General features: G+C 40.4%; 1 protein-coding gene across 5 annotated transcripts in view; it reads right to left on the reverse strand.

Moving 5' to 3' along the window:
- Positions 1-22,145, reverse strand: part of Ca-alpha1D (Ca[2+]-channel protein alpha[[1]] subunit D) — a 1,588,055-nt gene that overhangs the window by 782,007 nt on the left and 783,903 nt on the right. For all 5 annotated transcript variants that reach the window (XM_083117527.1, XM_083117525.1, XM_083117526.1 and 2 more), the window contains exon 22: positions 18-105. In XM_083117527.1, coding sequence (XP_082973653.1) covers positions 18-105 — 88 coding nt within the window. The remainder of the gene's footprint in view (positions 1-17; positions 106-22,145) is intronic.

Consider the following 22,145-nt stretch of genomic DNA (forward strand, 5'->3'; position numbering starts at 1 on the left):
CTCCCTCATATCCTTACCTTCAAACCCTTTGCTCTGTTGATTGCTCTCAAAGGCCTTAAAACTCTCAACACCCTGAGAATCTTCACAACAGATATAGCACCAGAACTGAAATAATGGAAATTCAATATTATGTTATATATTATATATTATAACACTCTATTAACATATACGTGTGTGTATACACAAATAATATTGAAAATGTTGTAATTTTATCTTTATATATTTAATTAAGTCTCACAAAAATAATTGCTATCCTACGAACAAGTTAGTGCTTGTAGATATTACATGGTAAAATATGTTCCACCGTTAAACATGATCGCCATCTTCGTATTCCATGTTTAAAATCCACTTTACGCTGAGATAAGTTAATCGTTACATAAACTAACATGCAGTTCGAATCATTGTGCAACTTCTTTCCAAATTGAATGGAAACAAACATAATTATCAAGGATAATTTATTACGGGATAAAGAAGACACAGTATTTAGTGAAGATGTGATGACCACAAATGCTATCCAAATTTTGATAATTCTAGGAGCCCCGGGTTCAATACCCGGTGTGAAACATTACACAGTGATTTGGATTTCACTTTAAACTGTAGATCCAGTAACGAATAGCCTCTCCATGCCATAAAGTGGACTTAAAACAGAAAATCATGCATACATTCAATTCTGACAATTATCATAATATAAAAATTGTAATTACAATTACAATGCTGGTCTATTTATTGTTCAGTTTAAAATAGACAAAGCCGTCCTCCGTGGCGGAGTGGTTAACACAGCTCGCCATGATGCCAGGGGTCACGGGTTTTGAATCACGGCCTGGGTATGAGTGTTGTTTGTAAGCGTCCATTCATCAATTTCATTTGTAACGTTTTTAATATTCAGTATTATAAACTCTACAAAAGGTGAAAATTGACGTAAAATATAGTACAATTTTCGGCCATCAGAGGCCGCTGTCCTCGATTGCTCGACCGGTGCTGCCTCTCGCGGAGCACTCGGTATATTCGGGCTGGACGTAAAACCACACAGTGCAACAGAGGAGCTGATACTGACTGGAACGGAACTCGACCACTTCCCCCCTTGGTCACGAGAAGCCAGCGAGACGTGTACCTAGCCTGTGGCCTGCGAGGACGGAAGCCTTCATTGCTCGCCACTCGTAAAATGGACTGCATCTAAGGGAATAATTACGGTGATCGGAGTGCGGCATTGCAGGACCATTTTGAGGCTGAACTTTTCTGTTATATAGGTACGTAAACTCTCTGCTGTGCTGCAAGAACTTTATAATTGTGCCAACGTTCCAGATCGTTCCCCCCCCTTTATCAAAAGTAAAGTCTACACTAAATCTTTTTGCATTAGTCCTGTTACCCCTTGTTGCGACGCCTTTTGGGTGCTGCGAAGGAATTACGTGAAATAAGGATAAGAATTGTTCACTGAAATTGTCGAAGAGTGAATTGGGTGATTTATTAATTTGAATTTTGATTCACATCATCTTCCCGTCGCCCAAAGACTTACTGCATTTTTTCGAAAAATTGAACTTTTAACATGTGCGGATTTGCTTCCTTGAATCGACGAACGTAACAATTGCTTTTTGGTCGACGTGATAATGTAATCGTTCCACCCATTTGACGTTCCGATTTTACGAACTAAGACTTTGGTTAAATTTTCTTGCATACGAACAAAGAAATCTACGTGTCCTCTGCGACGTATATCACCTTATCCGGGACGCATGTTCCTTCCCTCCTTTACCCCTTTCTCGGTAGCATTTAAATCGGGAGAATTGAATTAATGTTAATGATTGGTAAAAATAATGCCGTAAGGTAAATCAGGGTAAAAATCTAAATGAAGACTTGCACCGCAATTAACATACATGGGAAATAATTGGGAAGTATTTGTTGATTGTCTAATGTGGATTGTTTAATTGGATTTAAGTAATATACGCATGTGCATTTTGGTTACGCTTGATTAAATGATACTCGTTAATTGTTGTAAATTAATTGTACGCGCAGGAAATTGTACAGGCACAAAATTTACATTACAATATAAATGTAAATGTAAAAGTACAATATAAATGGGAGGGAAAAAAAATTCGATGTCTCACAATTTCAAGACTGCAGCAAAGGTAATGTTCACACAACAGATCGATTGCAACCATGCTCTGCTACCAAATTTTGTAATGTTATAGTGGGGGGGGGTGGATGTGATCACTCGCGATATTTAAACTGGAAAGCGGCTGCGCGGGAATCACAACTTTAGACAATATTTGAACCCCCACACTATATATTACAAATTACAATTTGCGTCGCCCTTCTCGATCGACAGTGCAAGAGTCTACGAGCAATGCCGGCGAGAAACGCGAGACAAAGCCCTGTAATACAATATACACACAAAATAGATATATATATAAGCGTATGCATAAAGTCAAAAGGGTCCACCAACGAATGGCACACCGTGCTTTCTCCGTTGCGTTAATTTGTCCTCACAATTTTCTATAACGCTAACTCTATTTGTCGGCCGTGTCCACAATTGTCAAAACGGAACCTTGGATTTCAATCATCTCTTAGACTCGTGTCTTGCGTTTTATGCACGCATTCGTTTACTTACTACCATTTTCAAGTAAGGCAAAGGTCAATTTTGTATTTGTGAATTATCAACAAGACAACTACGTTAATCAATTACTATATGTGTTTCAAGAACACCAAAAAGCTCGTAGAGTCGTCAAAACAGAACAATCAGCGTAAGCCAAAACACTATTCACATGAATGACGTGAGAGCACGTCAAATTTACAAACACGTCCAAACACCAAAATGCACATGCGTATATTACTTAAATCCAATTAAACAATCCACATTAGACAATCAACAAATACTTCCCAATTATTTCCCATGTATGTTAATTGCGGTGCAAGTCTTCATTTAGATTTTTACCCTGATTTACCTTACGGCATTATTTTTACCAATCATTAACATTAACTCAATTCTCCCGATTTAAATGCTACCGAGAAAGGGGTAAAGGAGGGAAGGAACATGCGTCCCGGATAAGGTGATATACGTCGCAGAGGACACGTAGATTTCTTTTGTTCGTATGCAAGAAAATTTAACCAAAGTCTTAGTTCGTAAAATCGGAACGTCAAATGGGTGGAACGATTACATTATCACGTCGACCAAAAAGCAATTGTTACGATCGTCGATTCAAGGAAGCAAATCCGCACATGTTAAAAGTTCAATTTTTCGAAAAAATGCAGTAAGTCTTTGGGCGACGGGAAGATGAAGTGAATCAAAATTCAAATTAATAAATCACCCAATTCACTCTTCGACAATTTCAGTGAACAATTCTTATCCTTATTTCACGTAATTCCTTCGCAGCACCCAAAAGGCGTCGCAACAAGGGGTAACAGGACTAATGCAAAAAGATTTAGTGTAGACTTTACTTTTGATAAAGGGGGGGGAACGATCTGGAACGTTGGCACAATTATAAAGTTCTTGCAGCACAGCAGAGAGTTTACGTACCTATATAACAGAAAAGTTCAGCCTCAAAATGGTCCTGCAATGCCGCACTCCGATCACCGTAATTATTCCCTTAGATGCAGTCCATTTTACGAGTGGCGAGCAATGAAGGCTTCCGTCCTCGCAGGCCACAGGCTAGGTACGTCTCTCGCTGGCTTCTCGTGACCAAGGGGGGAAGTGGTCGAGTTCCGTTCCAGTCAGTATCAGCTCCTCTGTTGCACTGTGTGGTTTTACGTCCAGCCCGAATATACCGAGTGCTCCGCGAGAGGCAGCACCGGTCGAGCAATCGAGGACAGCGGCCTCTGATGGCCGAAAATTGTACTATATTTTACGTCAATTTTCACCTTTTGTAGAGTTTATAATATTGAATATTAAAAACTTTACACATCATATCACAATCCATGCTTATTGTCACGATTAGCCGAAAGTAGCAGATTGAGAAGTAAAGTAAACCAAATCAATAAAGCAATAGATCAATCAATCAAAATAATCAAAATCATTAAATGTTTTAGAGATTTCGGAAACAATAAACATTCAAGTTTCGTAGGCACTATCTTCGTCTTTAACAATGTAACTTAAGGAAGGCGCTGTGGTCTAGTCGACACAGTCTGGCTAGATCATTGGTGCGGGACGGTTGTGATTGCGCGTCTCTCTATAGTGCAGGACGCCTTAGAAAGAGCGTTTCGCGGGCAGCAGACGTCGCTCGCACACACTATTACCGATATTCTCGTGTCGTCTGCTCCTCAGCCGAACAAACAGGCCGATGTAGCAAGAGGCAAAGGTCAATCACCCTTCCAGAAGGGTGCAGCGAGCTAACTGTGGCAACCGGGATCGCTCATTCGCAGACCTGATTGGTTCTCGCAGACACACCCCCATATTGTCGTCTGCTGTAAGCCCGCGAAGCGATCTTTCTAAGACCTCCTGCACTATAGTAGCTCGAGGTCACGTATCGCGTATTACTCGAGAGTCCGGTAGAAGTGGAACACTTCGGCGCTGCCAACATGGTAATCAAATGAGTGAATACACTGAAACTGACATTCAGTCAAGTTTGAAAGGAAACCGACTTCGACGGAAATACACAATTGGATTAGCAAGACGATGAAATTCACACCGGAACAAGTAGTACGTATTGGAGTAGACACTTATAGACGTTGTATCTCTCTGAAACTACTCTCGAAGTAGTATGTGAACAGTTATTGCTTCAGTCAAACGGAGAGTATAAGTTTCGTGCTTTTTACGTGGGAGGATTCAAATTACTTGATAGTTAGGAGTGCACGTTGTATACCAAGTGAACTCTCAGATGACGCTATTCGATCGGTGCTTAGCCGGCCCCGGTTAAGGAGTGGTTTCGAATCCTGGCTTGGGCATGGACATTTGTGATGTCTATTCATCAATTTCATCATATCATCACTCATCCCCATCTTTGCAAATTAGCCAAAAGTGGCACAAGAAGCGAAGTAAAATAAAATAAATCAAATCAAAATTAAAAAAAAAATCGATCGGTGCTGAGTACTTACGGTTAGATAATATCCTTGGACCATTAACTGTATTCCAGTGATAATATTTATCCGGTAAGAACTGATCGGAAAATAGCCAAAATAAATCTGACTCGTGCGATACCGTTGTACGGAACAATCAGTGGCGGACGATACTGGGTTACATATAGCGGTCAAGACCGTACGTGTTCTTATTGTGACCTTAGTGAGCATTTTTACGCGACCTGTCCGTCCCGACGTAGTCAAATTGACAAACCTGACAATATGCCCTATGCCGGTGCGGCATACTATACTATACTTCCTGTAAACCTGAAACACTCTGGAGAACAGGATAGTGAGAACAACGTACAATCTTCACTGCAGGGTGTACCTAAAACTGTCGTACCAGAATCCACTTTACAACCCAGTACAGAAAACAAGACCAAGGCAGAAGTTCTTCTCCCCGTTAATTTGGACAAAATTTGATCTTGTGATTGATCTGGTGTTTTTAAGTCCACTTTGTGCACAGTAAGGCTAATCGGGACTGGACCTACAGTTTATAGTGGGATCCGAATCACTATGTGCCTCCAACGGGTATCGAACCCGGGACCCTTAGATTACAAGGCAACGACGATACCACTGCGCCATTGAGGAGGCCCTAGTATGGACAAAGTGAATGCCAACGAAGGAGCACATGTGTCAGAAAAGAATGGGAAGAAACAACTGACGACACTCCGGAGGCGTATTATACTGCGATGGAGGAGACAGATGATGATCATGCAGTTGAAGGTGAAAACTCCATCGACGGCGTCCCCCGCATCAGGAGCTCTGCCGAAAGCAACGAAGAGAGCAAAAAAGAAGAAAAGCAGTCTACCTGGCGACGATACGGAGTCGACACGGCGGCAAGATGTTCCTCGCCATTCGGCGTCTCCAGTGTCTCGACGTCTGCGTAGAATGATGATTGCGACAAGAGAACAAAGTGAGACATTTGGCGGCGGCTCTGCTTCGTCGCTTGAAGTGAATGAGTGATATATGTCAAACATATCATACTTCCTTACAATGATAATATGATTTTGTTTGTCTTATGTCTTATTGCATTTGGAAAAGGTATCTAGTTTAAATTAATGACTGCACATAACAATCTCACCGGTTACAATATATCAGATACCCACATGTCGACATCCATCTATCATATTGCAACAATAAACATTAACAAGATGAAATCCAGTGTCAAGCATCACGCATTATTTGAATACATCACCTGGATGTCATTTTCCTGCATGAAGTCGGGACCGATGATTTCTGTCTGAGTAGCGAATATACCGTGTACAACAATTTAACCTATAATTTTCTAGGAACCGCAATAGTTGTGAAAGAAGTCCTACACGTATCTGAAATTTCACCCGTCTGGTCGTAAAACATGTATCCAAATTGGCAAAATATGGTTTTGTAATGTTTTTGCACCATCAGGTACCAACGCTAAAGATACTCGGAACATATTAGTAGTGGGGGTTGGCCGCTTGACAAACATTAAGTGGGTCTAAGTGTTGCCAACCCACCCCAAGAAAATTTCACAATATGATATTTTACAGGCGAAGCTAACCTACAAATAGGAGTTGGCAACACTGACTAGTTGCTTCTCAACGTCTTGGAAAACGTCTTAAGACAAATATCTTAATCTTTAAGAAAGTCGACTTCCGGTTTTGTCAAGATGTTACTTCCGGTCTGTCAAGAAAATTTTCTTAAGACAAATATCTTAAGACGTTTTCCAAGACATTGATTTTCTTAGCTCCTAATTGGGCTAGGATGATGATTTTAGGTTTGTTGGATAGGATTCGACGAGAACTATTCGACTGGCAAATAAAATCGATTCTACCCCCTCAAGTGAGCCACAGTGTTGCCAGCCCACGAAAATTTTACCATATGATATTTCACAGGCGAAGCTAACCTACAAATAGGAGTTGGCAACATTGATACGGCCTAGTGAGATGTAATTAGCCGCTTGACAAACTTCAAGTGGGTCTCAGTGTTGCCAACCCACCCCAAGTTTTATGTTGGCAACACTACGGGCAATAGCGTTCAGCTCGCTGGACGAAGGTAGATTGTCGATGAAGTCCTCTAGCGTTTGGAGTTTAGTTTTGACTTCGTTGATGGCTGCATGCAAAGCGTCCGTTTGAAGCTCAGCCTTGATGTTTTCCAACGTAGGAATTTCGAACGATTGAAACTGTTCGTGCAATTTGGCAATACTAGCATTCACGCGATCGTAGTCATCTTGAGTTTTTATACTCTGGATAATGTTTTGCAGTTCAGTGTGGATGGTGCTCGTTTGGTCCTGCAAGTGTCGCTTCAGCTGTTCCACATCGGAGGTCTGCGCTTGCTGCAGCTTCAAAAATTCGTTCTGCAGCTTGCCTATGCTCAACGCCAAGTTGTCGAAGTTGTCTATTGACGCGAGGTCGGTGTACTTTTGCAGCAGCGATTTAAGCTCGGCGTCAATTTTGAGTACGGGGTCCAGGCACTGAGACTGCAGGCTGGCTATCTCTGACTGGAGGCTGGAGTTGATCGTGGAATGCAGGGCCTGCAGGTCGCTTCGCAACTTCTTGACCCTGACGTCGAGCATGAGTAGCTCGTCGCCGTGGTCGTCGCGTTTGGTGTGAACAAAAATATCGTTAGGCATTGTTACCACTGTGGTTATTTATTATAGGGTAGGTGATTCGCATCTCCACAAAAAGAGGGATGAGTTTGTCGTAGCCGTCCAAGAGCTCCACGTACAGGCGATCGCCAGCAGACACATCGTACGTTGAGTCGCATCCATCCTATCATGCTTGATGCGATAGATGTTCTTGCCAGAGGAAACTTTGGCCTCCCCTTTGTTCTCAGGGTTCATGTTGAACTACAGTTTGCCGGAGATGGGGAACCGGTAATAATTCAAGTTGTTGTTAAATACATAGAAAGTTTTGCCCACATCCTCGTCGTACTGGGTCAGAATGCTATTCAAGTGTATAATTAATAGACCGTTAAGTTTAGATAGCATGGAAGGCAGGAGTTCGTTGAAGCTCGACGACGACGTAGGCTGGACGGGGACTTCCATAGCTTGCTTCCTGAAGCCAAATAGATTCATAGGCATTGTTATTTTATAGAAACATTTTCTAGCTGTAAGGTTAAAATTTTGGCCCCCTCTTCCCCCCACAAATCGCATTACATACATACATACATGTGGAGGACCCGTGGCGTTACAAAAGCCTGCCTCCCAAGAGGTTTGGTTAGCATGCAATAGATCAGTATGGGGTAGAATCGATTTTATTTGCTAGTCGAATAGTTCTCGTCGAATCCTATCCAACAAACCTAAAATCATCATCCTAGCTCAATTAGGAGCCAAGAAAATCAATGTCTTGGAAAACGTCTTAAGATATTTGTCTTAAGAAAATTTTCTTGACAGACCGGAAGTAACATCTAGACAAACCGGAAGTCGACTTTCTTAAAGATTAAGATATTTGTCTTAAGACGTTTTCCAAGACGTTGAGAAGCAACTAGTCAGTGTTGCCAACTCCTATTTGTAGGTTAGTTCGCCTGTAAAATATCATATGGTGAAATTTTCTTGGGGTGGGTTGGCAACACTGAGACCCACTTAATGTTTGTCAAGCGGCCAACCCCCACTACTCATATTTTACGCTACGGAAGTGCCGAAGGCACTAGGTGGCTCCCGTCAAAACATTGTGGTGGTGGGTGACTTTAATTGTACACTAAGAAGACAGGTCCAATATCCAGGATTCCATACATCACCTAGTTTGCAGGCACTGGTTGATGGGTTTGAATTGCAAGATGTTTGGGTGGCTAAAGGTACGAATACAGGCGACTACACGTACATACGTGCCGATACAGCTAGTCGGCTTGATCGTTTCTACGTTAGTGCACACATGCTTAGCAAAATATCTGCGATTAGAAATTTCCCAACGTGCTTTAGTGATCATTTAAGAGTTCAATTCGACATGAGTTTGGATGTACCTCCAGTTAAACGAGGGCGTGGATATTTGAAGTTCAATGTATTGTACTGAATTTTAATAAAAATGGAAGAAGTGGGAAGAAATGAGTGTACGTCAGACTGATATTATTACGTGGTGGGACACTTTTCTAAAATCTTCCATTAAATATTTCTATTTAGCATATAGTCATGAAAAATACTCAGATTTCAATAAGAAATATAACTTTTTCTACAGAGTTTTTCACGAATTAATAACACAGCTAATACAAGGGAAGCCAGTGCTTGAAGAAGTTAAAGGAGTGCAATCAGTGATGCTTAGGATGCACAGCGAGCGTATGCAAGATTACAATGTTAGGAGTCGTATTCCTATCTTTGACGCACAGGAACATGCATCGCTGGTGCAGGTGTTAGCGGAGAGGCGCAGTGCAAAACGAAAGAGGATAAAGTTTCTAGATACAGCCAAGGGTAGAATAACCGAACCCAAGTTAATACGAAATTTCTTACGGGACTTTTATGCAGTTCAGTTAAAAGAGAAAGAAGATCAACACTCCCATGGCTCTCTACTGGAAGGCATGGACCTCCCCATATTAACGCAAGACGACCGACGCTATTTAGAACAGCCATTCTCAGAGAATGAAGTGTATGAGTCTGTCAACACTGGGAAAAATGAAAATCTCCGGGAATAGATGGTATCCCGATAGAATTGTTTCAAAAATTTTAGAAACTCACATTGGTTCAATGTTCTGTTTACCAACAAACGCATTGGAAGAACAAGTCTCACGGATGTTGTGATTTTTATTCCCAAAATATCTGGGTCCAGAAAGCCTGAACACTTCAAACAAATTACATTACTATGTGATGCATTACTATGTGCTGATTATAAAATATTTGCACGTTTCCTCACGCGAAGATTGCGACACTTTGCGGATACTTTATTAGGACCTTATCAATATGAATATGGTACCAGTGGCAAAATATTTCAAATTATGTACGTGACATCTTCACTTGTATGCAAGATGTTGAAGGTTCCAAAGCTGCTTTAGTGACATTGGATTTTAAAAGTGCCTTTAACTCCGTCAGGCATTACTACATTTTCCAATACTTTGGAGAAGTGGGGTGTAGAGATTTCTTTGTACAATCTACTATACAGAGCTTATGCATAGAAGCTAGAGTTTAGTTATCTATCGACGATTTTCTGTTACATATATACACTTTCATATCCTTTGCACCTCACTTCGTACATAACCCCTTCCTCTCCTTCTTCTCTCTTTTCTTCCTTCTTCTTGCTGGCTATACTTAAAACCGTGCGTCCTCCCTTCCTGTAACTTCTTACACCCACTTTCCTTAGAACTTTGCATATCTTCTCTGTGGCTTCTTCCACACCTCTTATACCGAACCATCTCTCTTTTTCTTTTTCTTCCATCTCTTCCGATCCTTTCTCTTATATTTATTTTCTTCATATGTTGATGTTGTGTCTGCCTTTCTTTTCATAGCCTTTCTCTTCCACTTGTTCCCACAGGTTATCAATCTTGACTTTATTCTTCCCGTTTCTCTGTGCATATTTTCTTTATTCGGTCTTCCATATTGCTTATAGAATTTCATTATGTTGCGTCACACACATCACTTTTCTTGTGGCAGGACACTCCTGCCGAAAACTTCTTTTTTTAATACCATGTAGCCATACAATCCCCATTCATCTCTTCTCTTTCATCATAATATCCAAGGAATATAATGTCCCTTCCTGTTCCGTTTCGAGCTCGAGGAATATTCATTTTCTTTCATCTTTTATATCTTTAACTAAATTACTCAGCTGCCTCTTCGTTCCCTTCCATATTCTACAAGACAGAATTAACTTGTCTCCACCTTTTATTATCACTTTCTTTTCCCATTCATTCATAACCAATTCCGCCAGCACAGGGCTCAAGCAACTACTTGTACACTTCTGTTCACAAAATGTGGCACACTCGTTTGAGTTGAAGTCCAACTTCGTAAGCGATAGTGTCTGGCAGTATAGCCGAACTAAGTGTTCGGTAAGCAGCAGTGTTGCTTGCTATCAAACATTTTAAATATGAAGTGTGCCAGTAAATTATACGTTAAGAATAGAAAAGAACCAGATATCGTACTACAATGGCTACAAAGTGGAAAAAGTACTCCACAAACGAAGACTTTAACGGCGTAAGTGCAGAATTTCCTATTTGAGATATTGGCATTTGATAAATTTAAACCTGTGCAGAATACACTCCTTATTTGTTTTAATAGTGTAAATCTGACATAATTCGTGGAATCTTTCTTTCATTATTTTTTTGGAACACCAATAATGCCTGTACAATAATTTAGTAATAATATATTCCTTTGAAGTTACACTGTTTATGAATATACATGTTTAGAATACGTAGAAGGAGACAAATTCTGCAATTTAAACATTATTTTCTTTTTAATAATTGCTATGTAATAACCTTAACACTGTCATTGATACTGTTTTTGTTTGGAAATTAAGCTAAATATAAAATTTGCGAAGGATTTTCAACTGAAAGTTTTCAATGCTTTGCTTTTAATGCAGTTTTTTCAATTATGATGCATGGCTAATTAGGTTAACATTCATTTTAAAATGCAATTACTGAACATCTCTTCCTTACAAGACACGCAAACGTTACACAGCGATTATTTTTTTCTGTTTTTAGTAATATTATTTTTCATACCATCTCTGGAACAGCCATAACTTAACAGGTTAACATTTTCAAGGAAAGCTCTCCTGCCATATTTTGGCTACAAAAATTACATAGGAAGTTCGTTAGTCTGCGATCTATTGAAACTGATATAGCCTGATAAGTTAAGTCCCGATATGCGCAGATCACTGCGGAGTACTTCCTATTACGTCATCCTCCCCACCACTCTTCTACTCACTGGTCTGGCGTTGAGAGTATCAGTGGTGCCAACTCAGAAAAATTAAGCTAAAACAAATATGATAAACGATTTTCACTGTTTAGCGTGACGGTGCATGCAGGCTCCTATTATATCAGTGGTTCATTTGATTTAATCCGGTCTTTGAAAATGCGTGCGGTGCGCCGATCGTAAACTGTAGTATTATGCACGTGCGTTAAGGTTTATAACGAAGAGAAACTACAGGGCGAATTACTTCATTTTCTGAATGCGACATCGAGCAGTGGCCTGTTTTTTTTGTTTTTCTTTTTTTTTAAAAAAAAAAAAAAGTGGGGTGGTGGTTCGTTTGTTTATCGTACAACAATCACTACGAGAATGCAATCTGATAACACGCTTGCCTGTGTTCTTTTCTAAAGCATTGAAATGTTCTTGCTCTTTACTCTTGGCTGCAAGATTCTTACTTTGAAAGAGATGGACTTAAGAGATGGACGTGTAGATGAATTGATAATTAGACTTGGTGAAGCCGATTCAGACACGGACACAGATTCATCGGTAGACACAGACTCTGATGAGTGGGAGAGTGAAACTGAAGAAGGAGAACTGGAAAACCTTTAGAAGGTGAGCTCAGTTCTATCGTTTATATATTTTTCATTTTTCTATCGTTTTATTTCATACATATGCTGGTAAGAAATATCCCTAATATAACTTAATTCATTTAAGGTTTAGAGGGAAAATATCAAAATGTATTTAGAATTTAGCGTAATCAATAGATAGCGTAAGTGACGGGATACTAATTCATGCCTTTCACATTCAAATTTCGTCGAAAATTTTCATATGATTCCACTCCCTCCAGCTTGCAACACTGCGAACCAAAGTCGCCGCAGACAATGGAGTGGGGAAATGTGATGTGAGGTGCGCAAACAATGGATCGCAGCGTCTTGTTTTTAAACTTGTCAAGTTGTAGCAGAGATCTCGAAAATTCTACCTGTATCTTCAAATGCAGATCTCTCAAATCTCGTCTGTGTCACAGGTCTGTAAATTATGACTAGCATTAGCTATTCAAGCATCGACAATCATTTGTGTTGAAAATAACTTAGATCAATTTTTTTGCCTATTTCACTCGTAAGGGAATTTTCAAACTAATGTGATGAACGATAAAGCCAGTTCGTTAAAAACAAACCTTAAGAATTCTAGTCAATCTTTCGCCCTTTTTTGTTAGTATCGCTGGAACCGAGACCGTTTCTCATATAAGTGCATCGCGTCGCCTGGACTTTTCGTTTGTTCATGCGAAATGATTTTGAACAGATGGAGTGTAATGTACCGATACTGATGGCGTCCACAGTTTGTTGTTTTATTGCTGCGATGTTATACCACCGGTGTTACGTATAACTTGGAAGTTGTCGCTTGTCATTTCGATGTTCCGTGTCCCTCACACTTTTCCATGTAAAAACTTAACGAAAAATGTAGGCTCGATCAGGACTCTAATCCGGTTCTCTGGCATGCCGTATCATTTCCCTGCGAACAGAGCTACAGAGACCAATTATTCTGTTCCGCCGTTTTACTTTAGTGAGAATTTTCTCTGGCAGTAATAATAACTAAACAGCAGTTGCCTCTTGCACTGTTCGCCTATGACATATGTTGGTGGCAACCATGGGTCCGTGGTCTCTAACAAAATAACTTGTTTAATGTATTTCATTTTTAATGTATATTTATATTTTCATATTCATACCGAATTCGATTAAAAGTCAGCAACTTGCATTTGAAATTATATCAAATTCAGTTCGCAAAATATGAACAGTTGCAATGACTTTCTTCTCACTAAATTGAAGGTAATTGGTTATTGAATTTTATATTTTCCTTTGTCTGGGATACATATGCTCTGTCCAATAGGTGCAAAAAGCAGGCATGAAGTACGGTCTCCTCGAAAGTGAAATCACCGAGTGCAGTTCGAAAGCACCAATTAAAGGAGCAGTCGAAACCATAGCACGAAGCTCGCAGGCTTGAATTCTTCACTCGTGCACTCATTGTTCATTTGTTTGATATCACTGAAGTCAAAAGTCAGCCAGATGTTGGTTGATGTTCTTCTAATGCATGGAAATGTAAGTATGAGAACATTTTAAAATTCTACGTGATTTATATGGTGAAAAAGAAGTGTCTAGGACACGCGAAAAACAATGCTTTCTTAGTTTTATCTACTGATCGTATTTGGAGCTGAAGTTGAACTGCAATTCGAAAGATTTCCACTTCCAGTCCAAGGTTTCATTCTGAACTGCGAGATCATCCTCGGAGGATGTTCCTTCAAGTACGGCCTTGCACCTTCCGGACACGGAAAAAAATAAAGAGAAAATTCCACACTTCGTCAGAAATGTTTTATGAAATGAATATTGCAGTAATATCTGAAATATCTTCTATATCCCAATGATATGCATTCATCATGTGTTCTGACAAAATAATTTCGAATGGAATTCGAGAAATCAACTTGTCAAAGATTGATGAATTGACTTGGATTATTTTTCTTCGCTTTTCTGCCACTTTAGGCTAATTGCAAGGATGATGATGAGGGATGATATGATGAAATTGGTTAAGGGACACTCACAAAGTACACCCATTCTCAGACTGGAATTAGAATTCTAGACTCCTGACATCGCTATTTACCACTGTGCTTTGCTGAAGACTCCACCATTAAAGTTGACATGACAAAATATAGAAATAGGGTGCTGCGTATTACGAATATGTTTTCCCTTAAAATGTGTTATGTATATTGTAAATTAAATATGTGACAGTTCCATAACTTTACGGGGAGCATGATGACCATTATTGTACAGCGTCTCTCAAAAGTCTTAGGACAGCGATATTTGACACTTGGCAACCAAACTTACAAAAGGCGCTGGTGGATTGCGTATACAGTTAGGCTCAATTCCAGGGTTGCCACGTGCACAATAGATATGTGTGAAAGAAGCAAATGGAATAATACTAAGTACTATGTATTTCAAAACATTAAAAACATTAGTATTATATCGTAAATGACAAAATACTTAATGAAAGAAATAGAGTTCCTGCTCTCTAAGGAAATCGATTTTCTATTATTTCATCGCTGATGAGTCTTACAAAGGACAAGAATAGAGTAGAAGAAAGAAGAGCGGAAACAGAAGGAAGGAGAACAGAGAAGGCGAGAGGAGAAGAGGAAAAGTAGAGGCGGGAAGAGAAATATAGTATACAAGCGGAGAGAATAGATAATGAGAAGAAAGGAAAAAAGATAAGAGGAAGAGATGAGGAATAGAGCAAGAGGATAGGATTGGAAAAATAACTAGATGAGAGGAGACGAAGAGGCGAGAAGAGGAGAGTAGAGAGAAAAGGAAGAAGGACGAGAAGAAGGAAATGGAGAGTAGAGTAAATGAGAGAAAAAGAGAAGAAAGAAGACAAGAGGAGAAGAGTGCAGTGGATTTGATTGAATGATTTGCTTTATTTTACTTCGCTTTTTGTGGCACTTTTGGAAAATTTGCGAAGATGGGGATGAGTGATGATGTGATAAAATTGATGAATAGACACTCATAAACATCCTTGTCTAGGCAGGGATTCGAACCCGGGACCTCTGGCGTCGTAGAAGAGTGCAGTGGAGTCGAGAATCGAAGACAGGAGAGGAGATAACAGGAGTGAATACGATTGGAATAAAGACAAGAGGCGAGAATAGGAGGGTATATGAAATAGAAACAGAGGAGATGAAGATTGATTGATTGATTGAGTTGGTGTTTTAAGTCCACTTTATGCACAGAATGGCTAATTGGGACTGGACCTACAGTTTAAAGTGGGATTCGAACCACTATATGCCTCCACTGGGTATCGAACCCGAGACCCCTTGATTAAAATGCGACGACGGTACCACTGCGCCATCGGGCAGGTGATTAAGGGTAGAAAAGAAGGAGATGATTTGGAGACTAGAGGAGAGGAGAGGAGAGGAGACGTAATTCTCTAAATAAAAAATATCGTCTGAGCGTCAAAAATTGATGCATTGATCTAATTATCAACATGATAATTTTGGGGTGAGAGAATACCGTATCGTACCCAAGGTATTGGGTAAGAAGTGTCAAGTCTTAACATAGCAGAGAAAGGAATGCTGAATAAGTAATCAGGCAAAGGTCGGGTGATTGACTTAGAAGGCGTATGTGGCATGAGAGTTGGAAGGTAGAGAGAATGGACAGTTGCCGAGTGGACGGGATAGAGCAAGGAAGTTGGAGGGACGATTATTAGACAGTGATGCATGAGGAGAGTGAACTCTGACTGTAAGGTCAGATGTGTGTCAATTATCATTATTGAGAGGACAATAACCTTCATCTATTTGGGAGGCAAGTATTCTTATGAATATCCATATCGGTTCAGTCATGGAGAGTACAGAGGCTCAATTACTGTACGTGTGCATTCTTGTCCCATAACTTTGGATGTAACCTTTCGCATACATTATAATTTAGGCTAAGTGAGTGATAACCATCTGAAAGATGAATGATGAATACCTACACCACCCAATACAATCTAAAGGTTTTTGGTTCGATCCCAAACGCAACATGGGAGTTGGGTTACGTGGTGGATTGATGCGGGACCTTTTTCATTTTTTGTTGTGGAAAGCGTCATGGCTTGTTTTCTTAAATAGCAAATGGCATTGCGTTGGTATTTCATCCATTTCTACGGAAATGCGATGGAAAAATAGGTCGCTACGCGTTGATTGCGTGCAATATGCGTGCGATATTGCGCCGGACTTTTCACTTGTTAGCGCTTCACGTTGTGTTAATTTTCAATTGTTACCGAATATCAAGAAAAGAAACCAAAAGCTAGGCCTAGCAATACGCTACGCGGTAAGGCGCAAATAAATAAGGGTAGAGTTTCAACTAAGTTATTCGGCGATTGGTTTGTGGCAAAATGAGAATTAACATTAGGATGTTGCATAAAGTTTGGTTAAATATTTTAAAGATGTGTTCGGTACTATCGTCACACTGTTACGCGATTGTTGAACCGAGAGAGTATACAATTGAATTGCTAATAATGTACTGTCAAATCCACGGGGGGATGAGAAATGAAAACAAGCAACTTAGTGCTAATTTTAAGCTAATCAATCATTTTTCCTGCGCATAGGCTAATCATAGAATCATAGCACAATCTAGATTTATCCATCCCGACGTTCTCGAAACTATCCAGTTTCAAGGTAACATCCACGAGGATGTATTAAAATTCATTGATAGATTTGAAAGTTTAGCTATTCTTAATGAGTGGAATGACTTAAAGAAAAGGCAAATGCTACCGGCATTTTTGGGTGATTCACCATTGGAATGGTTCAATACTTGGAGTCGAACTCAGGAAGCACAGGATATAGATTTTGTAACTTTAAAACTAAAATTGTGGAAGAATTTACGGAACCGGGGCACACTTTTCAATTAGAAGAACAAATCAGATTACGCTTCCATCAAGAAAATGAACCTGTTTCAAAATATGTGAGAGAAAACCAGTTATTGTTATTAAAATTAGATCCTGCATGGACATTAGTGAGCAAATGAAGCAAATAAGCAGGGGTTTACAACATAACTTTATGAAAGAAGTTTATAACAGGGAATATGATTCAGTGCATAATATGTTACGAGACCTGAAAAATGTTGAACAATTTACAACCTTAGTGACAATGAAGTTCGACCAGGCACAAATATAGGAGTGCGTTGTAAAAGAAGGGGAACACATGCATATGCTGAACATATTTTATTCAGCAGGCTACATGGAACAAAGGAAAACATAAATTTCCGCTGCAACGCAGCAATGTATGGTGTCCACACAAAATAAAACATTTTCGTCCATCTACACGTGACATTGAAGTTCGACCACTGTTAGAGGGGATCCTGTTTACCATGGAGTGACGCCGCCCCGTCGGCGAATAACTGTGGCAATGCGTCGGGGCATGCTGCGGACGAGTCGTTCAAGGTATTCCACATCGATGCGGTGCCATTCCTCCTGCAGGCAGGCGATAAGAGCAGCCACTGTCGTGGGTCCCCTCTGTTGCACACGTCGCTTAAGAACACGCCACACATTCTCAATGGGCGAGAGGTCGCGACTCGATGGTGGCCATGGCAGAGTTCGCACGTGATGGCGAGTCGACCATTCTCTTGTCAGCCGCGCTGTATGAGGCCTGGCATTGTCGTGTTGAAAGATGAGACGCCGCCTGTGAAACAGGTGCCTTCGCACTGTGGGAAGATGCCGCTCCAGTATGCGTGTATAGGCGTGTGCATTCACAATGCCCTCACAGACGTGTAGTGGGCCAACCCCAGATGCTATCATGCATCCCCATACCATCACTGACGCAGGTTTCTGTACCCGACGTGCATAACATTTTGCTTCATTGTGTTCCTCCTTCCGAGAAATGACTGTTTTCCATATTTTCCCGTACACAACATTGAAAATGGATTCGTCCGTCCACAAAACCCTGTTCCACTGCCGAAATGTCCATCCCCGGTACATTCGTGCCCACCGTAGTCGATTGCCTTTGTTCAACATGGAAAGGAAGGGTTTACGTTTCGCCTTGTACTCGGTAACCGCATCGCTGTAGGTAACGGCGAATGGTTCTGGTTGACACTTCAATGTGAAAGCGTTCTCGAGTCCACAGTCGTAATTCGGCCACAGAAACATGATTGTTGGTCTGGATATAGCGCCTAAATATCCGTAGGTCACGCACGCTCAGCAGGCGTTTTCGACCGGGGGCCTTACCTGGCTCTGTAGTACCCGTATTTTGGTGGTGTTTGATGATGCAGTGGACGGTTGACTTGGGTAAGTTCAGTTGGCGCCCTATTTCCCGTTCACTGAGTCCATCCCGTTGCAACTCCACCACTCTTCTCCTCACGGTATTGTCAATAGGTTTGCCCCTGGCCATGGTGATGATGCACTGCGGTTCCTCGGTGCACAGCACGCGCTTATATACGGCGGACTCCCTTATCGTGTCCGTGACGTCATGCTTCCGTCGAATGCGCCACTATCTGGAATTTCCGTATGGGTCTGGTGCCTGGTCGAAGTTCAATGTCACGCGTATAGTTCCCCGTTTTCGTTCTTTACGTGACCTTGGGTGCAACATGCTGGGATCACGATTCTTGCCTGCTCACACGCCTCCTCTTACACACATGCGTCACTTCTGCGGGTCACCCATTCCACCGCCTATGCCTCTGTTCATTTAATCACGTATTCCTTTCTGGTCGAACTTCATTGTCACCAAGGTTGTAAATATCTTGTGCAAAAACGTAAAATTGTAGAAACTGAATGTGAGACAATCAAAGCTCTGTCATGTTCTGAATCGAGTCGAGCATACATGCCGACTCAGCAAGCTATCCCGTTGCAGCGCACAGTCAATGGTCATGTTGACATAAGTTATTCTCAGGTTTATCGGGATATCGAGGAAAGATTAAATGCACTGCAACAAGACCTTGATCAATTAGAGTCGAACATGGGACTCCAGTCTCATGAGTCAGATTTAGTTTCGCAAATTCAGAATCTTGAGGCTAAAGTAAATGCACTTGCAGAAGATCGGAAAAAACATTCATTTACTGAGTCATCATTCTCATATACAGTTAGAGAAAATGAACATAGAGATAGAAACAATAGAACCTATTATCATAATAGTAATCGTAGAGCTCAGAATAGAAATACTTGGCATAACAATCACAATAATAATCTCGACACATAGTCGCAACGTTCGCCTAGGGGGCGATGGCGGAATGGCGGTAACCCTCGATTTCAGCGTTCGCACTTTTCATCTTCACCGCAGCGCACATTTTTGGTGCAACAACAGGGGCGCGAAGATCCAAATAACCATACTAATCATGTTGAAAATACCAATCACTCTTACTTTTCGTCAAAACAGAAACAATTTTAAACGAGTAAGACCTGCATATGACGTGGATCTAGGTGCAGGACCTTCGGGGAAAACTCTAACTGTCTCTACTTTTCCTTCTTAAGATCTGATTTACTTCAATGTGCAAGTAGATGGGGAAATTCGACTGTTCATTCTGGATAGTGGAAGTCAAATTTCGGTAACGGGAGATCAGAACATACCAGTCAATGCCGAGCGATTTAATATAAATACTGCGATTAGAGGGGTCACTAATAGTCAACTGACGGTTAAGGAAATTGTGTTACTACCATTTTCTATACATAACCAAACATTTGTTCATCCATTTAGAATCGTTAAGGATTTTAATCAAGTTACTATATTAGGAAATTACTTCTTAAAGGGACAGAAGGCTAAGTTAGATTTTGAGGAAAATAAGCTTACATTGCATAGATTCGGCACACCTCCTAGAAACCAAATTAAAAATGAGAATAAGAAAGCTTTTGACGTGTCAATCAAAGTTTCCCTTTTGTTACAGCATGTTTTACAACCAGAATTTGTAGCTGCTAAAAAGATAAAAGTGAAACCCAGGACACATTTGTGCATTCCACTGAAATTGGCTAATTCATATGACAAAGATAGGACGCTCTTGGAACCGGACCTACAGTTTCAAGAGAAAACGAGATTGATGGTTGCCAGAGCAATTATTAATCCGGATTCGAATCTTATTTGGATCACAAATCCTTTAAATTATAATGTTACAATTAAGAAAGGCACTATTATCGGGAAAGCTGAAACATGGGATAGGCCAATCATGAGTAACAATAATCATGAGAATAAGGATGAAATTGGTGAACAGGCACAGGTTTTCGCGACGGAAGAGTCACGGAACGTAAGTGACGCACGGGCGGAGAAGTTTTTAAAATCATATTCCGAGATGGCACTTCCCTTGCAGAAATTGATCGGAAAAAGGAGAAATTCGTCTGGAATGAAGAACAGCAAACGTCGTTTGAGAGGTTGAAAGTAGCTTTACTTACAGCTCCTGTATTGATGGCATATGATCCATCCAAAGAAGTAAGGGTATATACTGATGCAAGCAGTAAGGCTATTGGCGCGGTAATTTCACAACCGAATGCGAACGGTGATTTTCAGCCTATTTCCTATTGCAGTTGAGTGTTAAAAGACCATGAAACTCGCCTTTCAACCATCGAGCAAGAATTGTTGGCAATCATATACGCATTTAAGTCATTCAGATTCTTTTTACTGGTCCGAAATTTCGAAATATTTACAGATAACCTAGCAATCACATTCATTCGGTCCTCAACGCAACTTTCAAACAAATTATTTAGATGGTACACGTTGATGGCCGAGTTCGATTTTACGCCAATTCACTGTAAAACTACACAAAATATGGCGGATCCTATAAGCAGAGAGACAGAACATGATCCACAGGATGAAGACGAGGAGCTTACAGAGCCACGTACATTGTTATTTTTAGATGAGACAATTGATGTTGCTATACACCAACGAGAGGATTCTTTTTAGGAAATATCATTAATATTTTGGAAGGAAAGGAAGACGAGGGTGGCAACAACCCACCCAACCCCTCCCTGCAGAGGCAAGCTTGTTATTATATTATGGGAAATGGATTTCTTTATAGACAACATAAACTGGGAGCTACGACTAAAAAAAGATTATGCATACCGAAGTCACTTCGTAACACTGTTATTGAGAGATTGCATAGTTTACCAGCTGGAGGAGCGCATTATGGCTTCACTAAAACATACAACAATGCACTGGATAGCATTTACTTTATGAAGAACAATCGCAGAATAAGCGCATAAAAGGAGCACCATATGGAGATAGACAAATATGATATTGGGATTATGATAGTTGTCAACCATTTTCAGCAGAACCTTTCGCAGCTCAGTATAGTTGATACGCGGGCACGGCATTGGGTTGCAGGGAGAATAGCGCAGTAATATAAAGTTAATACAAATATACAGTATGCTGCTCAGTTCTCTGTTTCCGTCCGAATCCCCTTAGTATTTACTATATATTGTAGTTACGGTGTTCACTCTTCATAATATACTGTAGACATTTAGACGCAGAATTAATCATTAAAAGTATAGCAACAGAATTTGGTTAACGTAAGCAGGACCGTATCAACAGTAGGTCGAGTCCTGATAAGTATATTTGTGCATAAAATGGACTTATAAACAATGCACTAGATTACTTGACCATGTTGACTGATCTACTTTGAACTAAAGTGTCTCCATATGCTGGCTTTTTTAAATATAAACGTAAATGTCGAAAACACGGCCTCCTTACACGATGTTGAAGGCAAATTACAGCTCATAACTGCATCAAGAAACTTGATAAAGCGAAAAGAACGTTGTGTTTAAATCTTAAAACATTGTTAAAAATTGTACATATCGATACTTTATTATATCAATA

This window comes from Lepisma saccharinum, chromosome 2 (assembly GCF_977018435.1).
Source record: "Lepisma saccharinum chromosome 2, izLepSacc3.1, whole genome shotgun sequence".
In the NCBI taxonomy this organism is placed as follows: domain Eukaryota; kingdom Metazoa; phylum Arthropoda; class Insecta; order Zygentoma; family Lepismatidae; genus Lepisma; species Lepisma saccharinum.